Below are 24,941 nucleotides of genomic sequence, written 5' to 3'. Positions count from 1 at the left end.
AACTCAGAAAAAAGGAGAGCCTAAGATCGTTCAGAGTAATACTTTTACCACGCCCACAGAACATAAGGGAATGGTATCAAGGGGAGAGCATTGGGGGATGGGAGGAATTGCCAATGGAAGGGAAATTATCCTCCCCCCACCCTCTCAAGAGAATCTATGGAAACACACTCCCTTATTCCAAGGGAACCTTGCGGCGCACACCTGGAATGTAATGTCATGGTCACTGGGACGTGTCGTGCACCTCTCAGTTCGTCTCTCAGAATTCACCACTCTGGGATAGCTGCGTCCTTTTGTAGAAGCGCCGGGAAAAATCCGCCGCTCCTGTACCTTCGTGGGTAGAGGACGCCGCTCCGGGAAAGCAGGACGCCAGGATCTGGTTTCGCTTGGTCCACAGGAAGTAAAGGCAGGCGGTGATCGGTATGGCGAGCAGGGAACCGATCAAGACGCCCACCAGCATGGAGCCGTCGTTCTCGGGTCGGTTCGCGTAGAGGTCTAGGCACCTCAGGTGCGGGAAATGCATTTGCATGTCGTACATACTCTTTCCCAACAGCTCCGGTGGCTTGTAGCACCTACGCGATAGGAAAAGACGAGAGAGATTTAATTTTTGTTTCACCATAGAAAACTAGCAAAGGAAGGCTTTGTGCCTTACTTACACGTGAGGAGGCTATGGAAGGTTTTCGTGACCATTTGGGTACACAATGCATGGCAAAAACATTAACATGTCCATGTTTGTTATCAATGGTTAGGGCTATAATTAATGAATCTCAAAGTATTATTTTCGCGCACTTTATTCAATATATGTAATGAAAATCAATGCTAGGCAATGCAGATGCCAAAATTTATTACTCTTTCAAATGATCATTAGACGCCTGGAGATGGAAAAGGAATTATTTCGACATATTTAAGCGGCACAACAGCTGATGGTAAGATTTGAATATTTTCATCCCTAAGATGTATTAGTGAGTTTTCCACATCAGTAACTCAAATTTATGTCATTTTTTTAAGTGCAAGCAAGATGTAGCAGGCAAGTAGATGTAAACATAAAACAAACGTACCTAATTATTTGGGCCACCAACTGTTAACTACATTTCATTGACTCCTTAAAAATAAAATAAACCAAATCTACTATATCCCTTTATCTTCCAAATAAACCATTTAAACAATCAGAATACGATTATAATCATTAATTAAATCTAAAGAAGTATCTTGAATGTATTATAATGTTTTCACACAAATGGCACAGCATTGTTGGAAGTACTAACAAACTACAGCACTACAGCAAAATCTTCTTGAATGTACAACTTAACTCTGTCTTCAGATACTTCATTCCCTCCGGAGATGAACAAAACACTTCCACCAAAGAGAAAGAGTCACATTCAGTTTAGATAGGAATGGGTGAATTTGCCAGTCTGTTGCAAAAAATTCATATAAAATATTGAACACATAATTAAAGTTCTCGCTCTCTCTCTCGGTATAGAAAACGTAAGAACAAAACAAATACAGCAATATTGCTCAATCCTCATACTTTTGAGGTAGGTATCATTCTATTAATGGAGGACACAACAATGACTTGGCAACAAAAAACGACCCAGTCTCACCTCTTAATTCTCTCCCCATTTCTCTGGCCCAGGGAGAGGATAGGAGGACCTATCGAGTAAAAATGGGAGCAATAAATTGAGCTTATGGGGTGGGGGTGAGGGTTACCCACGAATATTCCCTTCACGCTGGGTGGGGGGTCTCCGACCGGGCCCGAAAAGCCACCACGCGGACACACTCCGTTACTTGCGACCGTGACCCACCACGCGGACACACTCCACCTAATGGCCCGTGAGAGCGCATTGGCGTGGCCGACGAGGAAGGCGAGTTGGACGAAGACATATTGCCGAGGGAAATCTCCCTAGAATATGAGCGTCCTCCTCTTATTGAGGTTCTCCATCGACTGTAATGGATCTAATGGGTTATCGACTTTGCTCAAAGTATTCCCTTTTCTCGCACAAGTCCAGATGGAGCCTGTAGCTGACCCCATACACCACACCAATGACCCCTGTCACCACCAGCTGTGTCCTCCACCTTTTTCCCCTTCTCGTCCCGACTCAGGTCATCCCTCTCCCGGTCCTATGCTGCCAGCAGAAGCTGAACAGGCCCCGAGAACACTTCCATATGCAGTCTGACTGTGCCGCTAGTCGACAGAAGAAATGCCCAAATAGGGGCGGCTGATGAGTGCGATTCCCTATAATTTCTAGGTTCAGGTCATGGGTATGGATACTGTCGTGGACTTTTGCTAGACTTAAATGTGCTGATGCCATCAATTCAAAATTAGGCCCAATTTTTCCAGTATGGAGTTTATCTCTTAAAGTTGCAGCTAAGTTCTTTCCAACAGTCCGACTAATGGGACTGTGGAGTCAAGTTTACGACATTTGCTGTTTCGTTTTTCAAGGCAATTATATTTATATTTTTCTACCATGATTTCTTACGGGGGAAAGGTTAACTTTTCAAAGGGGAGAATCTGTAGCACTTTCCGTTCACTTTCAAAATGACTCGAAGAATGTATGAAAACTGTAGCTTTTTAAGACGTCCGGAAGTGATCTAGACTTTTTCAATCAAGGGATATGGATCTATGCATGTAGTATGACACTCTTTTTAAATATTATTGCTGTACAAAACTAAGAAATAAATCTAGGATGGAACTTACTTCATTGTCTTAGACATGTTTGGATCGATTCCATCCAAAATAGGTAGTAGATCTGTCACCATCCATTGGTTGACGCAGTCACAGTTCCATGGATTTCCATAAAGAGTGACCTTTTCCAAATGATTCCAATAAAGGACTAGATGGCGGCTCAAGTAAGAAAGACGGTTGTTGTTGAGGATAAGCTGGATAATTGTGGTTCGGAAAATAGAGAAAAATTGGCATGGTATAAAAATAGAATCAGTTGTTTTCATGTGAGAAAATACGTAGGTATTTAGGACAATTAAAATGAATTATGAATGAAAGGTCAACAATTAACTAACCATATATATATATACGAAAAAATATATGAGCATAATTTATATGGCATGTATTTGCAACAATTTCACTTTCAATTTGACGTACACTTGCTGATTATAATATTTTATGATTAATTCAGTTGATGAGAGTACACGCCGTGCAGTTTCACATTCATTCCTTCACGAATTATTTGCAATCAAAATTAAACCGTCAATTATGACTGTAATGGTTCCTATATTTTGTTCCATTACATTCAATTTATTAGATGATTAAAGTTAAACATAATTCAGACAAACACGAGGTGTAGCAGCAAGATTCCTGTGCAATTATACACTGCAAGATTAGCATTATTAAAAAATGAAATACCTACATTTCTCAATTATATCCATAAAAAAGCATAAGATTTCTTCGGCTAGGAACAAAAAGGTTTCGGTACAGGAAATCCATGTAGATCAATGTTGAGGCATAAGCGCCCAAATTTCTAGTGATATGTAATGGTAGGCATAACTGTATATGAGAGTTGCATATTTTAATTGCGTTATTTAAATGGCTTAGATTCAAAATTTCATGCAAAGACTGCCGCTACGTATGGGACGTAAGAAGTAAGTGGCTTTCCAGTTTCCACCGTGTGCGTTGTTCTTCGTCAGCAACAGTTTCACCCCAGTCCGGCTAGCGTCTTAGTTTCGAACTAAACCTGGAGACCACAGCTGGAGTTCCGGTGGAACTGTTTTCTACGAATAACAACACACGTAATGGAAACGAGAAAGCCATAGACATAACTGTAGGGTCTAGTCATATTCAATTAAGTAGGCAGTAACCTCACCGTCTTTAGCTCGATTGTCTTATCAGTCAAATTCTCTCCCATAGCATACGTATCAATGAGCTCCAAATTGGGATTCAGTTGGCAATGAAACTCTTCCAGGGCGGTAAGTCCAGAGAAGGCGCCGTCTTCGATAGCAACTAGGTGCGGCATTCTGGATATGGATAACTTGGAAAGTTTGGGCATAAGGGGAAGGGACAGATTGTGAAAGGTCCTGATAGGATTTCCATCTAAGATCAACGTCTTAAGCTGCTTGGCGTCGCCGACGGTTTTCGGGACAGTATCCATGTGGTTGTCGGAGAGATCCAGGTACTCCAGAAAGCGAGGAGTGTGAAGGAATGTGTTTGGAAGCGTATGAATATTTGTGTCGGCCAAGCTGAGGACCTGAAAGTAGCAAAAGAAAAGCTATGTATTAGTTGAACTCGCTTTACTTTGAAGGGTTCTCGATACAGGAAAGGATGCTGTGTGCCAACCAAGAATTCCACATCTTAAAATTTTAAGTAATTGCTTGATTACTGTACTTGTAGTATTTAAACACTAGCATTATGAATTTCAACAAATAGACGGTAAACTTGAAAAATATACCGCCATAGGTATTCGAAAACAATCCAGCTTCTCTGAATAAGATAATAAGCTTCTCTGTATAAGATAAGGTCCTCACCAACACACAAAGCATAAAATTTGCCCTCGCACTCTCTGAATGCAAAAATGTAGTTATACATGTTTGTTGGCTATCATAAGGCATAACTCTGAATAAAAACTAATGATAGCGTTGTAAAAAAAGAATGTATTGGAGTTTAAAGACAATTTTACCATTCAAGAAGTTCTCTCGGGTTTCCCACCGAGTCAGGTTGCAGTACACCGACGTTTCGAAGGCTGACTCTGCCATCGTCTTCAGGGTGAAGTGATGGCAGAGTCAGCCTTCGAAACGTCGGTGTACTACAACCTGACCCGGTGGGAAACCCGAGAGAACTTCTTGAATACCATACGCCGGGAAAACCTGAGATCCTTCATTTTACCATTCTTCTTAAAGACATCGTCCTAAGTGCTGCATAATAGAATAGTACTCGCGTATTATGTAATCTTGACTTTTAAGGCAAATTTTCACCATGAGATCATGAGCACGAGAAATAGCATATTTACCTTCAGTTTAATTATGGTGGCGATGGCCTTCACCGTGACTATGTCAATGACCTTGAAGGGATTTTGATCCAAGTAAAGCTCTTCCAAAGCGGGGAAGTGCTCGAACAAATCACTATTAAGAGAGTGGAATGCGTTCCTCTTCAGATTCAGCACTCGCACTTTAGGAAGAGGCTGGAGGCTGCTGGGTGAGTACGGGCCCCGGAAGGCGTCCGGCTGGAGGGAGGACGTGAGCCGGTTGGAGCTCAGGTCAATCTCTTCGATGGTCGGCGATGGTCCGGAGAAGGCTCCGTCGTCGATGGTGGCGAGTTGGCAGTTGGGGGAGGCGAATTTGACAATCGGCACTGCCGGCAGGGGGTGAAGCCGGGTCATTCTGCGGGAATAAAGGAGAATCATACCATCGGTACCGTCATTTGCCACTGAAGTCAGTCCGTGGGAATGTTAGAACGAAGACAGAAGAGTTAGATCATCTGTACCAGCTAACTCTCTATCATCGTCTACTTGGAGGAAGACTCACGATTTTCAAAAGCACTCGACTTTTCAACTGCTACCATGACAAAGAAAGCAAGGACGGTAGCGGCAGAATGCGAGATGAGCGAAGAGGTGTCAAAGTGTAATGTAATGTGTAAAGTGTAATGCAAAGTGTAATAAGAATGGAGTGTAGGCAGAGAGAAAAACATTCATTTATGAAAGAATTAGCAGTTTAAACCCGTTTCCGTCGCAGAGGAAATCATAGGTACTAAATTCAACATCACAGTTATTCTATTTTCCAAGCAGTTTCCTCAAAGATATGCATATTTTTTTCAAAATTCAAAGTTACCATCGCGTTTCTTTTTTAAATTAAAAATCATGCACATAAGGTAGTATTGAACTCCAACTCAGGCCCCCTCTCTTGAGATCTGAACACCTAAGCTTTAAACGACGTGATCAGGGCTATGCCTTTGAAGAAAAAAAACAGTGCGTTGATGAAAGTTTTGTGGAACACTCAGGCGTTTTCCTTTTACTTAACAGAAGTTAGGATCCACAAGTAACACGTGGTACAACGAATTTCATGGAGAGCTGATTTTAGAGTCGGATTTTGGATTCGCCTACAAGATTTCTCCATAAGAATACGATTTGGAATAATAAGAGTAATCTACTTGTCAGGGTGAATATTTAATTAGCCTGGATTTCCAAACCTTTCTATCTCTATTAATTACAGATAATGTGCCTATTCATTTCCTATCTCCACATCGCTTTCTACCGGCATTCTCCTCTCTATAACTGTATTCAGGATTCCATATCCACTCAATGTATTCAGCATTTACTTTCCCTGTTTTCATTTAAGTTCTCTCAGGGACTGTCTCTTCCTATATTATGCCTACGATCCCTCTTTCCTTCTTTACCTTATATCTACCCCATTCATCTCCGCACCCATATCCATTTTACGCTTCTCCTCTTGCCTCATCGAGAATGTTTCAGCATCATGTAAACAGTTTTTGGAATATCTTTTAAACTCTTAAATCAAGGCCCTTTGCATCCTCCACTGTCTTAAAAGTTTGGGGAGCAAATGAAGCAAAGAAACGATCCAAATTTATTTAGTAAAGGGGAGATTTGGCGAAAAATACCGTATTTTTGCAATAAAATGTTTGAACAATATATTTATCATTCAGCTCATTTTACGTAAACATAAAACAGCAATTATCACTATAGGTAATCTACCGGTTAAGGTAGATTTTGTATGGACAGAACCGCTAATTGATTACCTTGTATCTCCTGACAAAACACAGCCTAATATCCTACTCTAAAACAAGCCCCTTTTTATCTTTGAATACTTCCTTCCTCCTTTCATTCCGTCCAACATGTCTATCCCATTCCTGAACCTTCCTCGACTGCCTAACATTCTCCCCTTTGTCACAGTCGTCAACATCCTATTGCAAATCAATATGTGTTACATCCATTTTTCTAGTCTACTTTTGATTTCTCCCTCTCAACTCCTCATATGTTTTCATTTCTAACCACTTAACCTTCTCCACACCCACATTTCCAAGGCCTCCAATCTAAGCCTATCATCCTGCTTCAATGACCATGCTTCCGCACCGTGCATAATTACTCTCCATGTCAAAGTTTTAACTAGCCGTTTCTTAACATTCTTGCTCAACATCCCTATCATCAACTCCCTCCTCCTTGTGAAAGCTTCTTTGCCTAACGCAAAACTTCTCCCTATGTCCCTACTACTTTGACCATTTTCGTCCAAAATACTTCCAAGATACGTAAACTGTTCTATCAGCTATAGTTTTTGCCCTCCAATTTTAACTTTTCACTTGGTCTTTCTCTTCCAGCACGTTGAACAGCACATGTGATAATGGACAACCCTGCCTCACACCTCTTCCTAACACTACCCAACCGGACTCTGCGTCCCCCAATCGCACCTGGGCAGTCTGAGTCATGTACAGATTGGAGATTATCCTCCTGTCACTCTAATCTATTCCTATTGTCTGCAATATATTCATTAGTTTTTCCCACCCACTCCATCAAAACGCCTTTTCGAAATCTACTAAACAGGAAAATACGTCCAGATTGTATTCTACATTCCCCTGATCTCATTACTATGGCATCACGCGTGCCTCCACTTCCTGAGCCCAAACTAATCCTTTCCTAAGTAATCACTTGCTCTTCTCACCATTCCCCAGTTAATGATCCTGAGAACAAATTTATCTGCATTATAAATCAATTTCATTGTTCTGTAGTCCTCATATGACGTAGCCTTTGCCTTTTTTGGGATTGGAACTAACACTGATCTCACGAAGTCTCCCGGTCAGCATTCTCTCTCACATATGCTATGAATTAGTCCATTAAGACTTCCTACCACATTTTACCAAACATTTACGTAGTTCCACATGAATATTGTCTGCCTGCAAGATCTTATTCGATTTCATTTCCCTTAATGCACTTTTTATCTCCTCAAATGCCTGGACCTGGGATTTGTACAAATGAATCCCAAATCGCCCACATTCATTAGTCTCCCAAAAATACAAAAACGTGATATCCCTATCCGGTCAGTGGTACCTACAGTCTCCGCGCCAGCCCACCCACTTGCTTATAAGTTAAACAACCTGCTCAGACAACATGCTCATTTTTCCCAAAAATACGGTATCAAGACTCATACGAGCTCGCGATAAGGTTTTCAGATATATTACTACCACTAAATTGTATTATTTTGTTCTTCGACGTAACCAACTTGTTCATAAGCATCCCAAGGAAGGAAACCCATAAACTAGCTAAGACAGCCCTCGTAAAGGCTAAAACACCTCCTCCAGTGATGAGTGAATTGTGTGACTTATTAGCATCATGTGTGAATCAAAGTAGTTTTGTGTTCAACGGTAAACATTATAGAAAAAATGAAGGCCTGGCCATGGGGTTGCCCCTATCTCCCATCCTAGCAGAAGACATTTATATGGACAATTGGAAAAGACAATCATTTGCTTTAAACCTTCCCCTACAAAGAATATGTGATCTTGGTTCCTATATGTTGATAACATCTGCGTTTGGACTGGATCTACAAGGCAATTAAACAATTTTTCGACTTTTTTAAATTCTTTAGATGTACGTATACAATTCACAACTGAGTTGAAATCAGACGGTGCCTTAAATTTCCTGGGTTTAACCGTGAAAATAATTAATCAAAGGTTCGACCTTTCCATATACAGAAAAATGTGTTACTCCGACCAAATTATCCACTCCACATCCAAACATCACCATTCTTAAAAACGTGCAGCCTTTCATGCCATGTTACCCAGGGTATGCAATATCCCAATGTCACGACACAACAAACAAGGGGAACTTCGTATTATAAAACAAATTACAGTCAACAATGAGTACAGGGAAATAATGATTGGCAACATGTACAACAGAAAACAAACACAGATATCCCAGAAAGCTATATACCACACATCTAAACTGTCTTTGCGAAGTATTTCATTTCTTGGCCACAGTCCACTCAGGATACAACAAATACTCTCTAAGAACAAAACCAAGACAGCTTTTTACAACATCAGCACTTTAAAAAACATAATGAGTCCACCCAAAGACAAAATTAACATAATACAACAAAGCGGGGTTTACAAACACAATTGCACGGACTGCAACGCCATTTACATTGGACAGGCAGGGAGGGCATTTGATATTAGGATTAAAGAACACCGATCATGCTTCACAGTTCTACCTAATTTAGTATTTACATATTTCAATTTCCCTCACTCACAGGATCTATCTTTCTGATCATTTCATCCGTGATCTATGGTCCTTTTTATATTAACGGTTTTTGCAGTTTATTTTGTGGTTCTCGATACCCCTTTTTTATACATGCCTATTTTTCCTCGATAGTACTCCGCTCCTTTCCCTTACTCATGATTTTCTCTACAGCCTACTCATACTTCTTCCTCGTAAATCATGTTAATGCTTCTACATTCTACTCCTTAGCCTGCCTCCCCAGCCTGATCTTTTTGAACCGGACGCGGCACTTCATAAGTACTAAATTGTGATCCGAGTCCTCATCCGCTCCCTGGGAACTGTGAGATTTGAGCACGCTGTTCCTAAATCTGTGCCTAAACATAATATAATCTAAACGATACCTGGGCCATCCAAAGGCCATCAAAAATGATCTCTTTGTGGTGTCTAAACCAAGTGTTGGTGATGGTCAGCCCGTGTCTCCTAGATAACTCAATTACTTTCTCCCCGCGGTCATTCCTCGTACCTAAACCGTAGTCCCCCACCTCATTATTATCTCTTCCTTCGTCTACTGTCAAATTCCAATCCGCCATCACTATCAAATGTTTCCCTGCAGGAACACGCGATTATGTCCTCTAAACGATCGTATACCCTACTTCTTCCTTCTAATGATTTCTTAGTGGTATGTATACCTGAACAATGACCAAGTTCGTCGGTTCTACTTTTACCTCTAATATTAATATTCTATCTGTTGCTTGTTCTATATTAATCAACCCTTCTTCCTACCCTTTTCATTTTATATTATGGCAACTCCCCGCTAGCTCTCGGACCCTCCGCTGTATATTACTCTACAACTATCACTAGTAATCCCAGAGATGCTTCCATCTCATCTCGCATACACGTTAAACATCTTTACTTTTTCCTATTTCCATATCTCGCTGAATATTCCTTAATTTTTCTGTCCTCAACATCATCCTAACGTTTCAAGTTCCAATTCTAACTAATTTGGGCCTCTCCTGCTGCCGGGGATGACACACGGCTTATTGAGCCGAGTCGCGTAGTTGCAAGGATACATTTTCTCTACACTTTCCATCACAAAAACATAGGGATTAATAATTGAGTTCGTTTCCGTTGCCTTCATCAGTAGTATTTTTAACGTGGCACCATCACCAAATGGCCGCCCTACTGGGGTCAGACAACTTTGCAGCCTGAGGAACAGACGTATAATTGTCATTAAAATTCTAATTGCGATAGTACTTTCAATGTTATAATATCTCATTCCCTTTGTTTTTTATGGATAATTTTCATTCCAAACTTATTATACAGGTTCTATAATTCCGTTATTAATTATTGCAAGCCCGTGATGGACCAGCCAATTAATCCTCGATCAACTGGACAGCTAACTGACATAAAGAGTTTTCCACCTCCTTTCATTCGTATATCAAGTCCGTCTCATGCCTCGCCTAAGATTTCCTCTTGTAATGTTTGAAAAGTACGTTTTGTAATGGACAAGCCTCTCTTGTCTAGATGCCCATGCTGGTTCTTCATCTAATTTGCATCTTATTCCACAAGACTCCACGTAGGGCGAGTGGGACGAGGTGTGAATTCACAAAACATTGAAGGAATTGTTCCTTAAAGAACATTAAAGTGAATTCGATTAATGATATTAAAAAAGAAAGTATCATTTTATCAGTCACAGTATGTTTTTTCTGTTGCTTCTTATTTGTGTGAAGGAAAATCATGCTTACATCGATCGGTTTGTTAGTTAACTTCCCCTGACTTGTACCTCGGTCTCGCCCAACAATCTAATGCGGTTCTAGACTTATTACTTTTGTGTCAGCGCTAGACACGAATGATTTGAACTTCTCTGAATTTAAGTCGTGAGTATAATCTTAGTGCTTTCAGTGGCCAACCTTTGAACCACAACCTTGTGATAATGGTATAATACTTTCCGTTTGTTCACAGCGATTCTCTTCAAAACCGGTGGCCTTTCTCTGTGCCCCGTTTAATTCAGAATGCCAGTCATAATAACGATTCAAAACACTCATAAGGTGTACAAGGTGTACTTACATCACTTCACCTTGAATACAAGTTGAAGTTAAGGCGTTCGATGTGTTGATCTACAAGGTAATTTTGGAATAATTTTAGTAATTTGGTGTGCAATATTTTTTTGCTGGATGTACGAGGTAACTCGTACACTACTTATATTTGGTACAGACCCCGTATCATGCAGTAACGTTATATGAAATTTCAATCGACACTGACGGAGTAACATTTTATTTCATGAGCCATTCCTGCCTAAATCACAGTTTGAATATGATTTAAATTGTGGTTATCTCTTCTAACTTGAAAGTCATCTTTTCATCACATCAAGTGATAGCTAATCCATAAAAGTCACGTGCCTGAGTAGCCACCTTTTACTACAGTTTACAGTGAATCAAAATGAAAGATGTCAATTAAAAGAATACTCACTGTTCGTGGCTGAATAACACGTCGATTAGAACAGGCGGCGTGACATTCTCTTTTAGCTGGTGCGGCCAACTCTCGGCAATCGGGTAAACATCATTTACGTTTTGGATGGTGCAGTCAATGGCCATGGTCGTAACTCCATCCACCGCATTCGGCCTCTGACATTTGCACCTATCACATATGTAGTCCGCGGTTGCCGAAGCCAGCAATAGCATGGACAGTAATCCCAGTGATGCACTCCGGGGAGCCATTTTGTAAAGGTTTAGTTTATGACGGCACGGTTCTGAAAAAGAAACGAAATAAAAGAAGCATGATGAATCACGAAAACGTTAATGCAATGCAGATCACGAATGCTCAGGACTTGCGTGGTGACAATTTAATGTCATCCCGTAGCATTGCTGGGATACATTCATTTGTGCTCCGTCCTATTATGGCCGTATTGAGAGAATAAATGCCAGTCTAATCGGCGGCAGATAGCTGTCAGGGTTTGTCTGGGTTTGAAAGGAAGGGGTAGAACGTAACAGCCAGGAGTGAATGTGTCTAAAGTGGATCGGAATATTAGAAATATGAGGGATACGACAATATGCTAGGAATACACTTGGTAGTTTCGGGCATAACATTGTGGAAGAATGTATTTTCAAATGGTACTTTTCCGCAATGTTTATTTAATCTATAAGATTGGTTTCACCTCAATAAGGTATCTCCTCGCAATGTTAAGATGAACGTTTCAGAGAGTTGCCAAAAGATGCTTTATCAAGGTAAAATAAGTCGCATGAATAGAAATGAATAATGTGAAAAAGTGCCATTATTGCCATGACGTCATTAAATGTGGGGAAAAATTAATGAAAGAAGAACAGCTTACTTCATTAATGCGAGTTGAAATCATCGAAATTCTTTCAATCATCTGGCATAGCTAATATTCTCGTAAAAATTGATAAAAAATAAATAACTCGCGCGGACGAGTTATAAATAACCACAAAGTGCAACAAAACTACTATTGCAATTAAGTTACTTCCAACCACACTTCAGCAGGTCGCTGAACATATTTCTATGATTGCAGTTATATTTTGCTATATATTTACGCAGATTTTCCATCATTCTAATTCTCGCCTCTTTTGCGACCAAATGTTACTTATATCACCTTCCCTGAAGGTATTGCCACCATTAAATGCATTTGGTTGACGTCCATATTGCGCGCCATTATTTTCCAAATCAACAAAATACAAGTACTTTTACTCCCTCCGATATTCTCCAATTACGAATTGGCTCCAAACCAATCCTATTCTTTATTACCTTCATCCCATGGACCAATCCTTGATTTGTAATTTGGAGCCATTTTCAAAACTACTCATTACACTTTTTTTAGCCGCTACTCGGTGTAATTTTACGATTGTACAGATAAGAGAAACACAGCGATTCCACAATTAATATTTATTGACGCTGGGGATGTCAGATGGGGATGCCGAACATTGGCGAAAACATGGTCATTAATAAATAGTAATTATGGAAGTGCTGTTTTTTCTGTAATCTATCCAAAACTACTTATTTTCTTCAAATTCATACTGAATACTTTCTTCTGCCACTCGTATTATTTACTTATTTTCTCTCACATTTTTGTGCAGAGAACGTGCACTGTTTTCCAATATTCCTTCAGATAAAATAATGTTTTATACGTCTCTTTCTATTCACTCACGAAGTAATGTATTCCGTTCCTGAAGTATTCATCTTCAATTCTCCTCAAAACACCTACTCCACAAACACTTTCAGCGAAATCGATAACCATGCCCTTCAAAACTCTTCCAACCACACCTCACGCTTCCGTATTTTGTCTATTTGTCGCATTCCGCCTGATTCAAATACAACTTATACCCAAGCATGCATTTCTACTGCCTTCTTGCGTTTTCTTCTTGTGTATGTATTTCATCGTTTTGCATGTGCATGTGCGTTGTCGTCTTGTAAGTTTGTTGCCTCTTAACAGTGGGTCGTCCACCAAAATCCAAACTTTCGAGCGGCCTACCATTTTGAATGTCAAAACATTGACTTAAGCCGAGTATCGCACGTAAGAATTTTTTATAGTTTCATTACTCTCTTCATCGCTTCATCTCTTACCCACTCCATCTTCCCCAACTCCGCGACTCATTTCTACAATCAGCCTTAACCACCTTCATTTCAGCTACATATGCCTTCTCCACTTGGTATATCTAGGAAGGATGTCTTAGAAATAAAACACGGTCCTTTAGCGGCTAGCGGTAAACAGCTCGCGAAAACTCTAAACTGAGAAACGAATTCAAAAATGCCACGATTATAAAATAGAAAATATTTTGACCAAGATAATTTGAAACTATTTCCCAAATTAATGAGACAATGCATGTGCATTAATTTAAAAAACGAAAGTATTACACTGATCTTAAAAATAGATTTAAAAATCTGGGGTTAATTTTTAAGTTTGAATTTTTTGAAAAGATTTTATTCCTTCGTATTTTAAATGGGTTAGCGCAAATATATTGCAAAACTTGGTATTTTGCAAAATTTATCGTAGAAAATATTTATTAAAAATCATGTATTTTTTCATAACACAGTAAAGTTCGAGAGTTTTATAGATGCAATGATATTTCACCTGATATTGTATCTAATAAAAAGCCCGAGCCCCTTAAAATGAACATTTGATTGTAGTCCATAATGTTGCCTTTATTTGGCAACAACTGGTATCAAATCCACTAAATATTTAATCTATTTATATTTGATATTTTATATTTATTCTCTCTCTCTAATATATATATATATATATATATATATATATATATATATATAATACATTGGACAGCAACAAACAATATAGAAAACACATAAAAAGATCACTCACACGTTATTTCTTGATCATTTCGACGGAATTCTGCTCCGCCTTCATCGGAAGATATAGAAGTAATGACTCAGTCATTTCTTCTGGACTATAGAAGGAATGACTGAGTCACACAATTGTGAACGTTTCGATGCCCGACTCTTTCATCGTCCTCAGGGAACCCCTGACCCGGTGGAAGACCCGAGAAAACTTCATGAAGCAAATACGCCGGGAAAAACTCAGCCATTACTTCTATATCTTCCGATGAAGACGGAGCAGAATTCTGTCGAAATGACCAAGAAATAACGTGTGAGTGATCTTTTTATATGTTTCTATATTGTTTGTTGCTGTCCAATGTATTATTCGGCACTTCCGTGTTACGTCGACGAAATCATATATATATTTATATATACGCTCGACTCAATTGATTGGTGGGAAACAATTAGCGTTATAGAGCTAGAAAAAGGCTCCGTTTCCTTTCGAATTATGGGAATAAAAAATATCAAATACATTCGTATCCTGAATATGAATGATAACTAAGGCATTAAAACTCGTTTAAACACTGAAATCATTAATTTTAAGGTATAAATAAACGGAAATAAAATAGAGGTCGTATTAATGTAATTATATCGCACTTTGCGTAAAACATATACTTGATAAATATGAAATTCACATGCCATTTCGTTAGTCCTTGAGCCTGTAATGTAAAATAAGCTTGGTTGGAAGAGTTGAGGCAGAAATAAATGCGACCACCTGCGAAGGGAAGTTTTAAAATTTATCAGCATTTGCAAAGAACGAACTTTGAACATAACCCCAACAGTAGAGATTAGTCGGTAAGCCGGTAAGTAATTTTATGAAGGCCGGTTTCCATTACTGCCTCACCTCCTTCAATAGAAATTAATCCTGTCTACACAAGATTAAAAGATAGCTTTCAATCCCCTGGTACAAACAAATTTCACGATATCACGTTTTATTGCAATAAAGTGCCCCATTATTGAGAAGGAACAAGAGGGAAACCGTAATACCATCTTTTTAAGTGTTTTATCAAGCCTGAAGATGGCATAATATGTTGAAGCTCGGGCCAAGCCAATATAATATTAAGGGTTCGTTCGGGCGTTTCCGCAGCGTATATTTTTATGGCTAAACTTTAGTTGCAATGTACAAGAGAATATTTCAACACAAAAGACATTTGTAGGAAATCTCCATCTTGTACGACAGTAGTATAAATTGGGAGAGGTACAAAGCAAATACTCCTGCTAAGCCAGTGGGTACTGACTTCATGAAGTTTTCTCAGGTCTTCCACCGGGCTCCATATTGGCTGACGTTTCGATGCCCGACTCGGGCATCGTCCTCAGGGAACCCCTGACCCGGTGGAAGACCCGAGAAAACTTCATGAAGCAAATATGCCGGGAGAGCACCAGATCTTACTTCAGTCAGTACAGCCTTGACAGCAGGTGAACTCTGCATATTTCTTGGATTTCCACCGCGTTCCTTGACTTGAAAACACGGTCTTGAGAGACAGCTGGAATACTGGCAAAACTGTTGTTTATCTAAGCCAAAGAACACTGTGGAAACTCGAAAGCTGTGCAGAGGCCATGGAGATGTACTGGAAAAGCGACACGTGACTAGACCGAACGCCTAGTCAAGAAAGACGATGAAAATATATACAAGGCATTGACGGTTTTTTTCTTTCTTTTCCATTAAAGCCTCCAATTAGCTTCTATTACTACCCGCTAAAAGCATGTAAATCGGTATATCACGCTCAAAATATTAGATCTACCTTCACTCCATGTTTGGAATAAATTTCTTTTTATCCCTGAGCAGCTATCACTCTTTCTTTCGTGGTATGACCGGGAAAATGGACGCTCTATGAAATCAGCGGACAAGTTTATCTTAATACCTGATGCGTTGCACCTCCCATTCAATCGCCTCCTTATCATTTGCAGGAAAACGATGGAAGTGGAATCGAGTGACATTTTATTTACAATTGATTCAAGATTGATATGGGCCGGGATACAAGCAAAGAGAGATAATTGAGGAGACATGAGTGAGGAAATGCCACGGGATGTCACGGGGAAGCGTGCGATTCATTCCATTTTGTCGGTGGATGATGTGCATCCTGCATCCCGAAATTTTAAAATGCAAGGAAAAATGAAGGGCTCTAGAACAAACATGACCAGCTTTCAGCGTTGTTTGATCTGCGCAGTTATGATAAGATGAACTGACAGATTTTGTGGGCGCCTGTGAATTAATAGAACTGAGCAGAATTAGGATGTCATGTTTGAAGTGAAGGATCAACGAATCAGAAAATGCGGTCTTTGGGGGAGAATAGGAGTTTATCGTGGGAAGTTTTCTCATCGTTGCAAAGTTTACACAAATACTTTAAAATTGCCAATATAGTGTATCTGCCAACATTGGATAGAATGAAACCCTTCAAATATTGTATGAATAAGATCATAGTCATTATTATTTTGTACTCTACAGTTTAAGACAAGTTTTGGATGGACACAGACGGAGCACGTCCACATTTCTTAATCTCGCCTAACAAGACACAAACTAACACCCCACACTACAATAAACTGATATTCAATTCCGACCACATACATTCCGTCCAACATGCCTATATTTTTCCTACCCCTACCTGGCTTGCCCCCTTCTATCTCAGTCTTCAGCATTCCATCATCAATCATCGTCACCACACTCCTTTATTCTCCACACCCACATTTCAAAATAAGATATAGGTCCAACTGATATATATATATATATATATCACTGCTTTTTCTGACATACTATACTTGGTTTACTACCCAACACATATTAGGGAGATGATAAAGGGAAGTGGAGAGGATTCCAGCGATCGCATCATGCTGCTCCTTTTATATGACGCCGATGGGTACCAAAATAGCTTGCCGTCTCACCTTGGGTCATTGTAACTTAAAGTTTTCGCGGCTCTGCGCTTAAGCTTTATTCTGCATAACGTTGGAAAATGCGCCAGAAATCGAACTAGGTATTTTTAAAATTTTGGAATCATCAGACTATCCACCAAACCTATTCGACCCTCAAGAAAGTTGGTTAACGTGATATGTTGAATGATTAATGTGAAGAGACGTCATAATGGCCTTCTAAAAAGCAATCATAATAAGTCATATCAGTATCTAAAGATTGGAAAAAATGTATTTCGTGGAAGTTCACCCATTCAAGATTAGATTTTAAGACCCGTCAAGTCTCATGCAACTTGGAGAAGGATTGATCAATATTTCCACCCCTTTGGAGATAATCGATCTTATTTGTACGACCAGTTCTACATCAGGATCTATTCAATAGTTACCGAAGCAAAAGAAATACGCATTTTAAATTCCACAATAAAATGAGCTGGTATGGCTCCAATTTTTAAGTTTTGTAGCATCTATTTGCTCGAAACAAAATGATTTCATGAACATAACCTGTTTGTAGTGACTTGTACCGTGCCAGAAATTTTTAATGAAATTTGCCATATTTTTAACTTCCTTTTATCGATAAGTATTGGTTAGAGTTACTCTATTGTTTTACCTTTTTTATTATCCTAACCAGGGACGTCGTATTTTTGGCCGAGAATTTGCCTCCATTCTTTTCCCTCATCCTAGAAATTTGAATTTTTAATTTTTCGAAATAAATATCCATATAAGAACATAAGGTAATGTTTCAAAATAATTGTGAATAATCTAGTGGAAAAAGAATTTTACTTTTTTCAATATAAGTAGCCTAGTATGCGGTCATTATTTCATCAAACCTTAATTTATTGTACCATTTGTTACTAACAGCTCATCTTATGCCCGACCATACATTTCCCGAGTATAAATCAGCACCTTCAACAACTATTCTTTGAAAGATCTCCAAACCATCTCTCATTCTTCCGTTTATGATATACTTTTCCCATTCTTCCCGATTCAATTTCAGATATCCTCATTCAAACACAAAAAAAATCAATATTAGCCTTTGAGTAACCCCTATCCCACGAGTACATAATATGTATACAAATGAATGGCTTTAGACTTAAACCATACATTCAAGACAAGCTCACCTTTTTCATCGCACGCACTGAACAAGCATTCACCATTCTCATTCATTAAGGTTATTTATGTTACCCTATTCATTTTTGTCTTTCTTCGATATCAAATTCCTTAAAACCTTTTATCTGTTATCCCGAGGACTCATCCTTCACGCATTGGTACATGACCAGCTACGGTTAAAACCTTTCAAATGCACATTAATACGAACCCAAAGCAATATATAGAGAGAACTACCCTGCATTTCTCTCTAATGCACCTTAGATTTTTATATTCAGAATCCGCCTTAGACCAAATCTATGGTGCAAATTATGCACTCCTTAAAGTAATTTCAGACCATTCCCAACATTTGATTCTCTTACTACGTATCAGAAACCCCATTATTCGTTTCGCGTTGATTTGCCTCTAAATCATTTCATTTGCCTGTTCTTAATCCTTCTCGTGCACACCTCAAATTCCAGAAACTACAAGTAATAAGTATTCCATGACAAATTGGCCCTTGATAGGCCATCTTGCATGGATCACGTCGCTTATTGATGGTTCTCCTGTCGTCGGGGGACTTTTTGATTTTGATGAGTAATGTAGATAAATTTAGGGCATGCATGGTTACCAGACTTCGCATTATATGTGTCTCATACAGCCTACCCTGCTATAGCGGTCAGTTTAGGTAATTTTTCACCAGCGTGCCACAAAGGAAACCAAGACCTAGTAATCCATTTTCGTCCATCTAAACAGCAAGTTCTTAAGGGTCTGCCTTGATAGCATCATAATTTTACCCGCGCCTCACCACTAAAGTTTATGTTAAATCACTGGGTACTCAGCTTACTCGAATAATCACTATCAACCGGGAGAGTGAGTTTTTATGCACGATATTTTCGCTCTATATGCTGATAAGCATTCACAATTACATCCCTCAGATTTATGCGTGGCAAAGGAAATACAAGAAAGTACATACGAGATACGTACATAAAATAATTTCAATAAAATGTAAGTAAAAGGACGTGAATTTCCGATCAGTCATTGCACTTGAGGTCCCAAAATCGAGCGTCACCAGAACCGGATAATCACGACTTTATTAGAGGTATTATTTAAAGGGGCTCAATGACCAGGCGACTTTATTTTCCTTCATACATTGAATGTGCTGATGTTTCAAATTAATACATACACGCTTTCCAAATATTACATTTTCGTAGTTTCTGCCATGTTCTTAGCCGACGAGTGGAGTGACGGAGGGGTAAAAGGATATGCCATTGAGCTGAAATTGACCAAAATATTAATTCACACTATTTTCCATGGGAAAAGGAGATATCTCCCGCAAAAATAAAGCTGAGTTGCGAATCAGCCTGGCCTTCAAACACTTTCTTATTCAAAATGACCGTGATGGCTGAATATACACCTCAAGTATCTTGGAAGTGATGAGTCATGGGGCCTCTGAGCGCCATTAATATTTTCACAAGTTGATTTCTGCAAAGCTCACAGCCACCTCTTATCGGTCGTTAATGCTCACAGCGAACAAGTTAAGTTTATAAGGTAAGCGAAAAGAATTTTTCTGTGTACTTATCCCCCCTTGGTATCATACATTGACTCAGGTTCAAACTGTTCAATGCATTTCTAAGGCTTGTTTTAGGCCTATGTTTTTTAAGTGCCATTTCCAAACTCTTTTTAACCTTTGCGAATTTTAAATAAAATGTGTATACTATTATCATAAGGTATTCCTTGTTAATATGAAAAATTATCACAAAGTGATTCTCGAAAATGTTCAGTTTATATCATACACTTCTACATAAACACAATGCCCCTCTAGGCTCTGCCAGGACGTGTGCCAGGGGTGTTTGAGCTCCAGCCATGCATGCACAAATATGAATCCTTATATGTATATATAACTTGGGCAGCAACAAACAATATAAGAGCACATAAAAAGAACACTCACACCTTATTTCTTAATAATTTAGACGGAATTTAGCTCTGTCTTCCTCGGAAGAAACTGAAGTACTGCTGTTTCTTCCGAGGAAGACGGAGCTAAATTCCGTTGAAATTATTAAGAAATAACGTGTGAGTGTTCATTTTATGAGCTCTTATATTGTTTGTTGCTGTCCAAGTTTTTTATTCAACACTTCCGTGATCCTTCGACGAAATCATATGTATATATATATATATATATATATATATATATATATATATATATATATATATATATATATATATATATATATATGAATAGACATTCCCTCATATACAAAAAGAGACGCATGCGTACGAGACACTAAACAAATTATGTTAAATTACAGAGAAGAATAGGTAACTGTACCTTTATTCTATCTAATCAAAAGTTACATTAAAAATGGATATTAGCTATATTCGCGGATGCTTAACACTTCGTCCTCTAGACAGTTCCCTAGCCAAAGCAAACTCGATACCTTTCTTTTATCTCGCGAATGAAATCAGAGATAAAATAAGTTACAGCCCTATCAACTATTAGAGGCGACACAGAAATCGTTTGAGCCGAATCAACACCTTGGCCACCAAACTCGAAATCGTACCACTGTCGTACCACAAGGCGAATATAGTTTTTTAATGCTCTCACAAGCCCTGAAGCCGAATTCATTCGTAAAAATATAGTATGCCACTCATCTACATTCTTTCAATTTGTTTCTATTCGCAGACACGTGAACGAGGTTCGGGCGCCCCAAGCGAAGAACGCAATTAGTCGTCACATTCACCGATAAGCCCGATAAGTGAAGCATTGGGAACCTTATGTTTTTACCCAGTCGCACTGCTTAAGCACTCGGAAATTAATGAGCTTGGCAATCATCTAAACGAATAAAAGGATAAGATCGAGGTTTTTCAAGCGCTTACCTCTCGGTACAATCCCGTGCACCACCGTGGTAGAATACTTATGTCACCGCTGTAAGTGTGTCACCAGAAAACTCTAGGAACGTTTAGTTGGAGCAGGTGGGACGAGCCGTCGGCAGACACTATCTGCTCTCCACTGATACTTATCTCCGGGACGGAGGGCGTATGTACAAAAGCTCTCTTATGATATGATAACTCTCCCTCCCACCTCTATTTCCGAGTTTTTCTACCATCACTCCGCTCTGTACCGGAGGGAATGATCTCACTTTGGCCTAAAGAAAAACTTATATTAATTCTCTCAGCTAAAACGTGTAGAAGATATGTGCGAAGAAACCCGCACTTAAGAAAATGCAATATCAAGTTTTAGTAAGCCAGACATGGAAAAAGTAGAGGAAGGAATATCTGAATTATGAATGCACTTTTGCGTTGAGCCGGAATGGGCTGAATACTTGAACCCATCGGGTCCTCAGTCCCTCTCATGTCCTCACCGTCATCATACTTGACTTGCAATGTGGGAATCGGACTAATTCCTCAATGCCACATGTAAAGTCGCACGAGTGATAAATGCGCGATTAGTTTTTTCTATACTGCGTTCCACATTTAGAAAATTGTACAGACGTATGGAGAATCGTTTCCCATACCAATCGTTACCAATACCTATCGCTTTTAGAAGTAGAGCTGCTATATTTAAAGTTGCTGGGCCATATGTCAAGTTGGAGTAGTGTTGCCAGAAACGAAACAAGCATTGAGTTATATAATATTAATACTTTCCCCTCTTCCTGACCATTATCAATAATTAAATGCAAAGTTTGGAATGATAGACAGGTAACGTAGTGAAGTAAAAGTATCAACTTAGTAATATTTACACGCTAACAGCCACCTACAATTACCGATATGAACCTACCAAACGTCATCTTCTTGTTGGCAGACCCGTCCTATCCCCATGATGCATCAAGTGCCTCGTTGCATTTAGATTAATAAACTTAAGGAAAGTAGTCTTCTCCAGCTACTATAGAAAGGAGCGTACTGAAAAGTCGAATACCTATCGCTTTTAGAAGTAGAGCTGCTATATTTAAAGTTGCTGGGCCATATGTCAAGTTTATTCCAGAATATTCTTCCACAATTAGAGTATCTTAGAAGACAAAACCGCTACAAACAAATGATGAGTAAAATGAACTGCAGAAGGCATAACATAACCAATATTATTATTATTTAAATTTTGTTACAATTAGGCACATGTAAAGTGGCAGCGATCCAGTAATGTACTCTTATAATGCAGAAGAATGTATATGAAACAAAATGTATCAAAAATCAATGGCACTTAAGATTCTCGAATTTCCCTACCATACCTGTACCATCACATATGGCCCAGGTTCACACCATACAAAGCAATGCTCCGTCCAAAATCACACACTTAGCTACATCATACCCTTTCCAAAGTCACCGTGATGACATCACATGCTTTTACAATCCAACATCTCATGCCATCCACATCACGAACAGAACAATATTTTCAATAAATAAAATAATATAATCACCGATAAATAAAATTTATTGATAAATAAAATTTATTATCCAATCCTTTGTCCTGAGGCTGCTTTTTCACCTATTCTTAAAACTCCAAAAATTTGATAGAAAGGGCTCAAACAACCCTCCATGCAACTGGTTCCATTCAACAGCACTTCAGGTTAAAAATTAACACTTTTTCTTATTTCTTTTTGTGATCTCATTTTTATATTAAAACTGTGGTCGTTTTTCTTTTGAAACTTTTTAAGGGGAAAACAAACGAGTTTTTATTTTAAAAAGGCCTTAAGGGTCTACTCACCCGCATTGACCGCCCTTATTTCCCTATATAGGGCATGGAGGGATATCTCAGGAGTCAATGCATCAGCCTCTGCCATTGCACTCCCTTCCATTGAGGGAACAGAGTCCAAGATCAAAGGGGCCCAGAGCACTAGGTTCCCTAAATTGATTTCTCATTCATGCACCCTGTGGAGGACATTCATCTCTCTTTTTCGGCAAATATTGATTCTGCGATTGATTGATATCCCTGATCACACTTTGAAAAATTCAAGGCCTTTCAACCCCTCCAAATGTGATACACTTCAAGAAAACTTTACCTCCTTCCCAAAGGTGAACCCATTTAAAATTTGCATAATTTGAACTGATTCAAGTTATTACTTTCAGGCTGAGTCGCTCTTATTACTACTTGAGATCTAATGATGCAGTTATCTTCCCATCAGAAGCTCATCAGGGGGAAAAAGTTACAGCGGCAACAGTTTCGATTCTTAACATTCATTACAATATTAAGGAGATAAGCTGTCCATTCTTTAGAACAGAGTGAACTTGGAATTTTACATGGTAATTTTTTTTACTGTCTGGATATTTCCTATGCTCCACCCTTTAATTAAATGCTGGATAGTAAAAGGATGTGACATAATGATTGATACCATTCTTTCCCAGAAAATTATGGAATCTTGCAAACTGAAAAGCAGACCCATCATCTGAAATAATTAGCCCAAGTATCCTGGGCATGGGGAATCACTTCTAAAATTGAGAAAAACATGATTTATAAGAAAAGGATCGATATGATAAAGTAACTTTCACCTTTTTACTTGAACCTGCTCAAATTAAAACACTATGGTCTTAGAAGTGGTCAGAAAAATCCCAGGGAAGCCTGGGCCATGGCTTCTTGGGGTATTCCAAGAAATAATCGGGGCTCTGGTTTTGAACTAAATCATAATTGTCCCTAATCTTGGCTGTATATTGGCTTTAATATTTGTCTACCACATGCTAGGGAAGTTTAGGATTTGTGTCCCATGTAGGGCATTTCCTGAAATGTTTTCCATGAGATCACATTTACTTGCTTCACCCTTGGTGGAGATGACCTAGCTTGTCATATTCTATTTTCAAATTACCCAAATTAGCATTCCATCAATAGTTTAAATAGATAGTTTAAATTAGATCTGATCTGACATGCAAGTTGCATGAAGAACCTTTGACTGTTCTTACTCCTTCTTTAAGAGTCTACAATCACCGCTATCCTCTCCTTCTTCTATATAATACAGCCAGGCATCCAAACTGGAATGATGGAGATTCCCAGCAGAAGACCATGAACAAATGAACCTCTACCGAGTCTATTGTCAACTTAAAAAATTTGTATTTCCATCCTCTCCCATCATTTCTCTGGTTGATACTATCTTTTTGACCATTCCAATGCCCTGTTTTAGGTTGAGATTACACTCATTCAATAATTTTCTTTAAAGTTCGACCTTTAATTGTGGGAATAAACCAGGTTATAACTAACAAATTATGGGACCAGTGAAGCCATAAATTCTTGCATACTATAAAATTGATCACATAGTAATTAATTTAGTTTTCCATTTTGGAGCAAACTTTTTGTACATTAATGGCATTTAATGATATTCCTTTTTCACACTAAGAGTTCATAAAACTCTTCAAGAATTCTGAGCTGTTTCATATTTTACTAAAAAACTTAGTTATTCTTGTAATGCCCTAATATACCCCAAATCTACAAATTGTATTTATTAAGATTTCATTCTTTTCATTTATGCA

General features: G+C 38.8%; 1 protein-coding gene across 1 annotated transcript; it reads right to left on the bottom strand.

The window, feature by feature from the left end:
- Positions 1 to 256: 256 nt before the first annotated feature.
- Positions 257 to 23,266, bottom strand: LOC139688109 (leucine-rich repeat neuronal protein 3-like). Its single transcript, XM_071585536.1, has 6 exons — positions 23,191 to 23,266; positions 11,631 to 11,910; positions 4,953 to 5,322; positions 3,813 to 4,193; positions 2,693 to 2,874; positions 257 to 569 (listed from the first exon to the last, which is right to left on the bottom strand). Exons 1-6 carry the CDS (start codon positions 23,264 to 23,266, stop codon positions 257 to 259), a joined length of 1,602 nt encoding a protein of 533 aa, XP_071441637.1.
- Between the last annotated feature and the right edge of the window lie 1,675 nt (positions 23,267 to 24,941).

The sequence above is a fragment of the Hetaerina americana genome, unplaced genomic scaffold, assembly GCF_022747635.1.
Source record: "Hetaerina americana unplaced genomic scaffold, ioHetAmer1.1.p SCAF_2, whole genome shotgun sequence".
Taxonomy (NCBI): Eukaryota; Metazoa; Arthropoda; class Insecta; order Odonata; family Calopterygidae; genus Hetaerina; species Hetaerina americana.
Note: the sequence above shows the minus strand (reverse complement) of the source record. Positions and strands in the feature narration are given on the sequence as shown.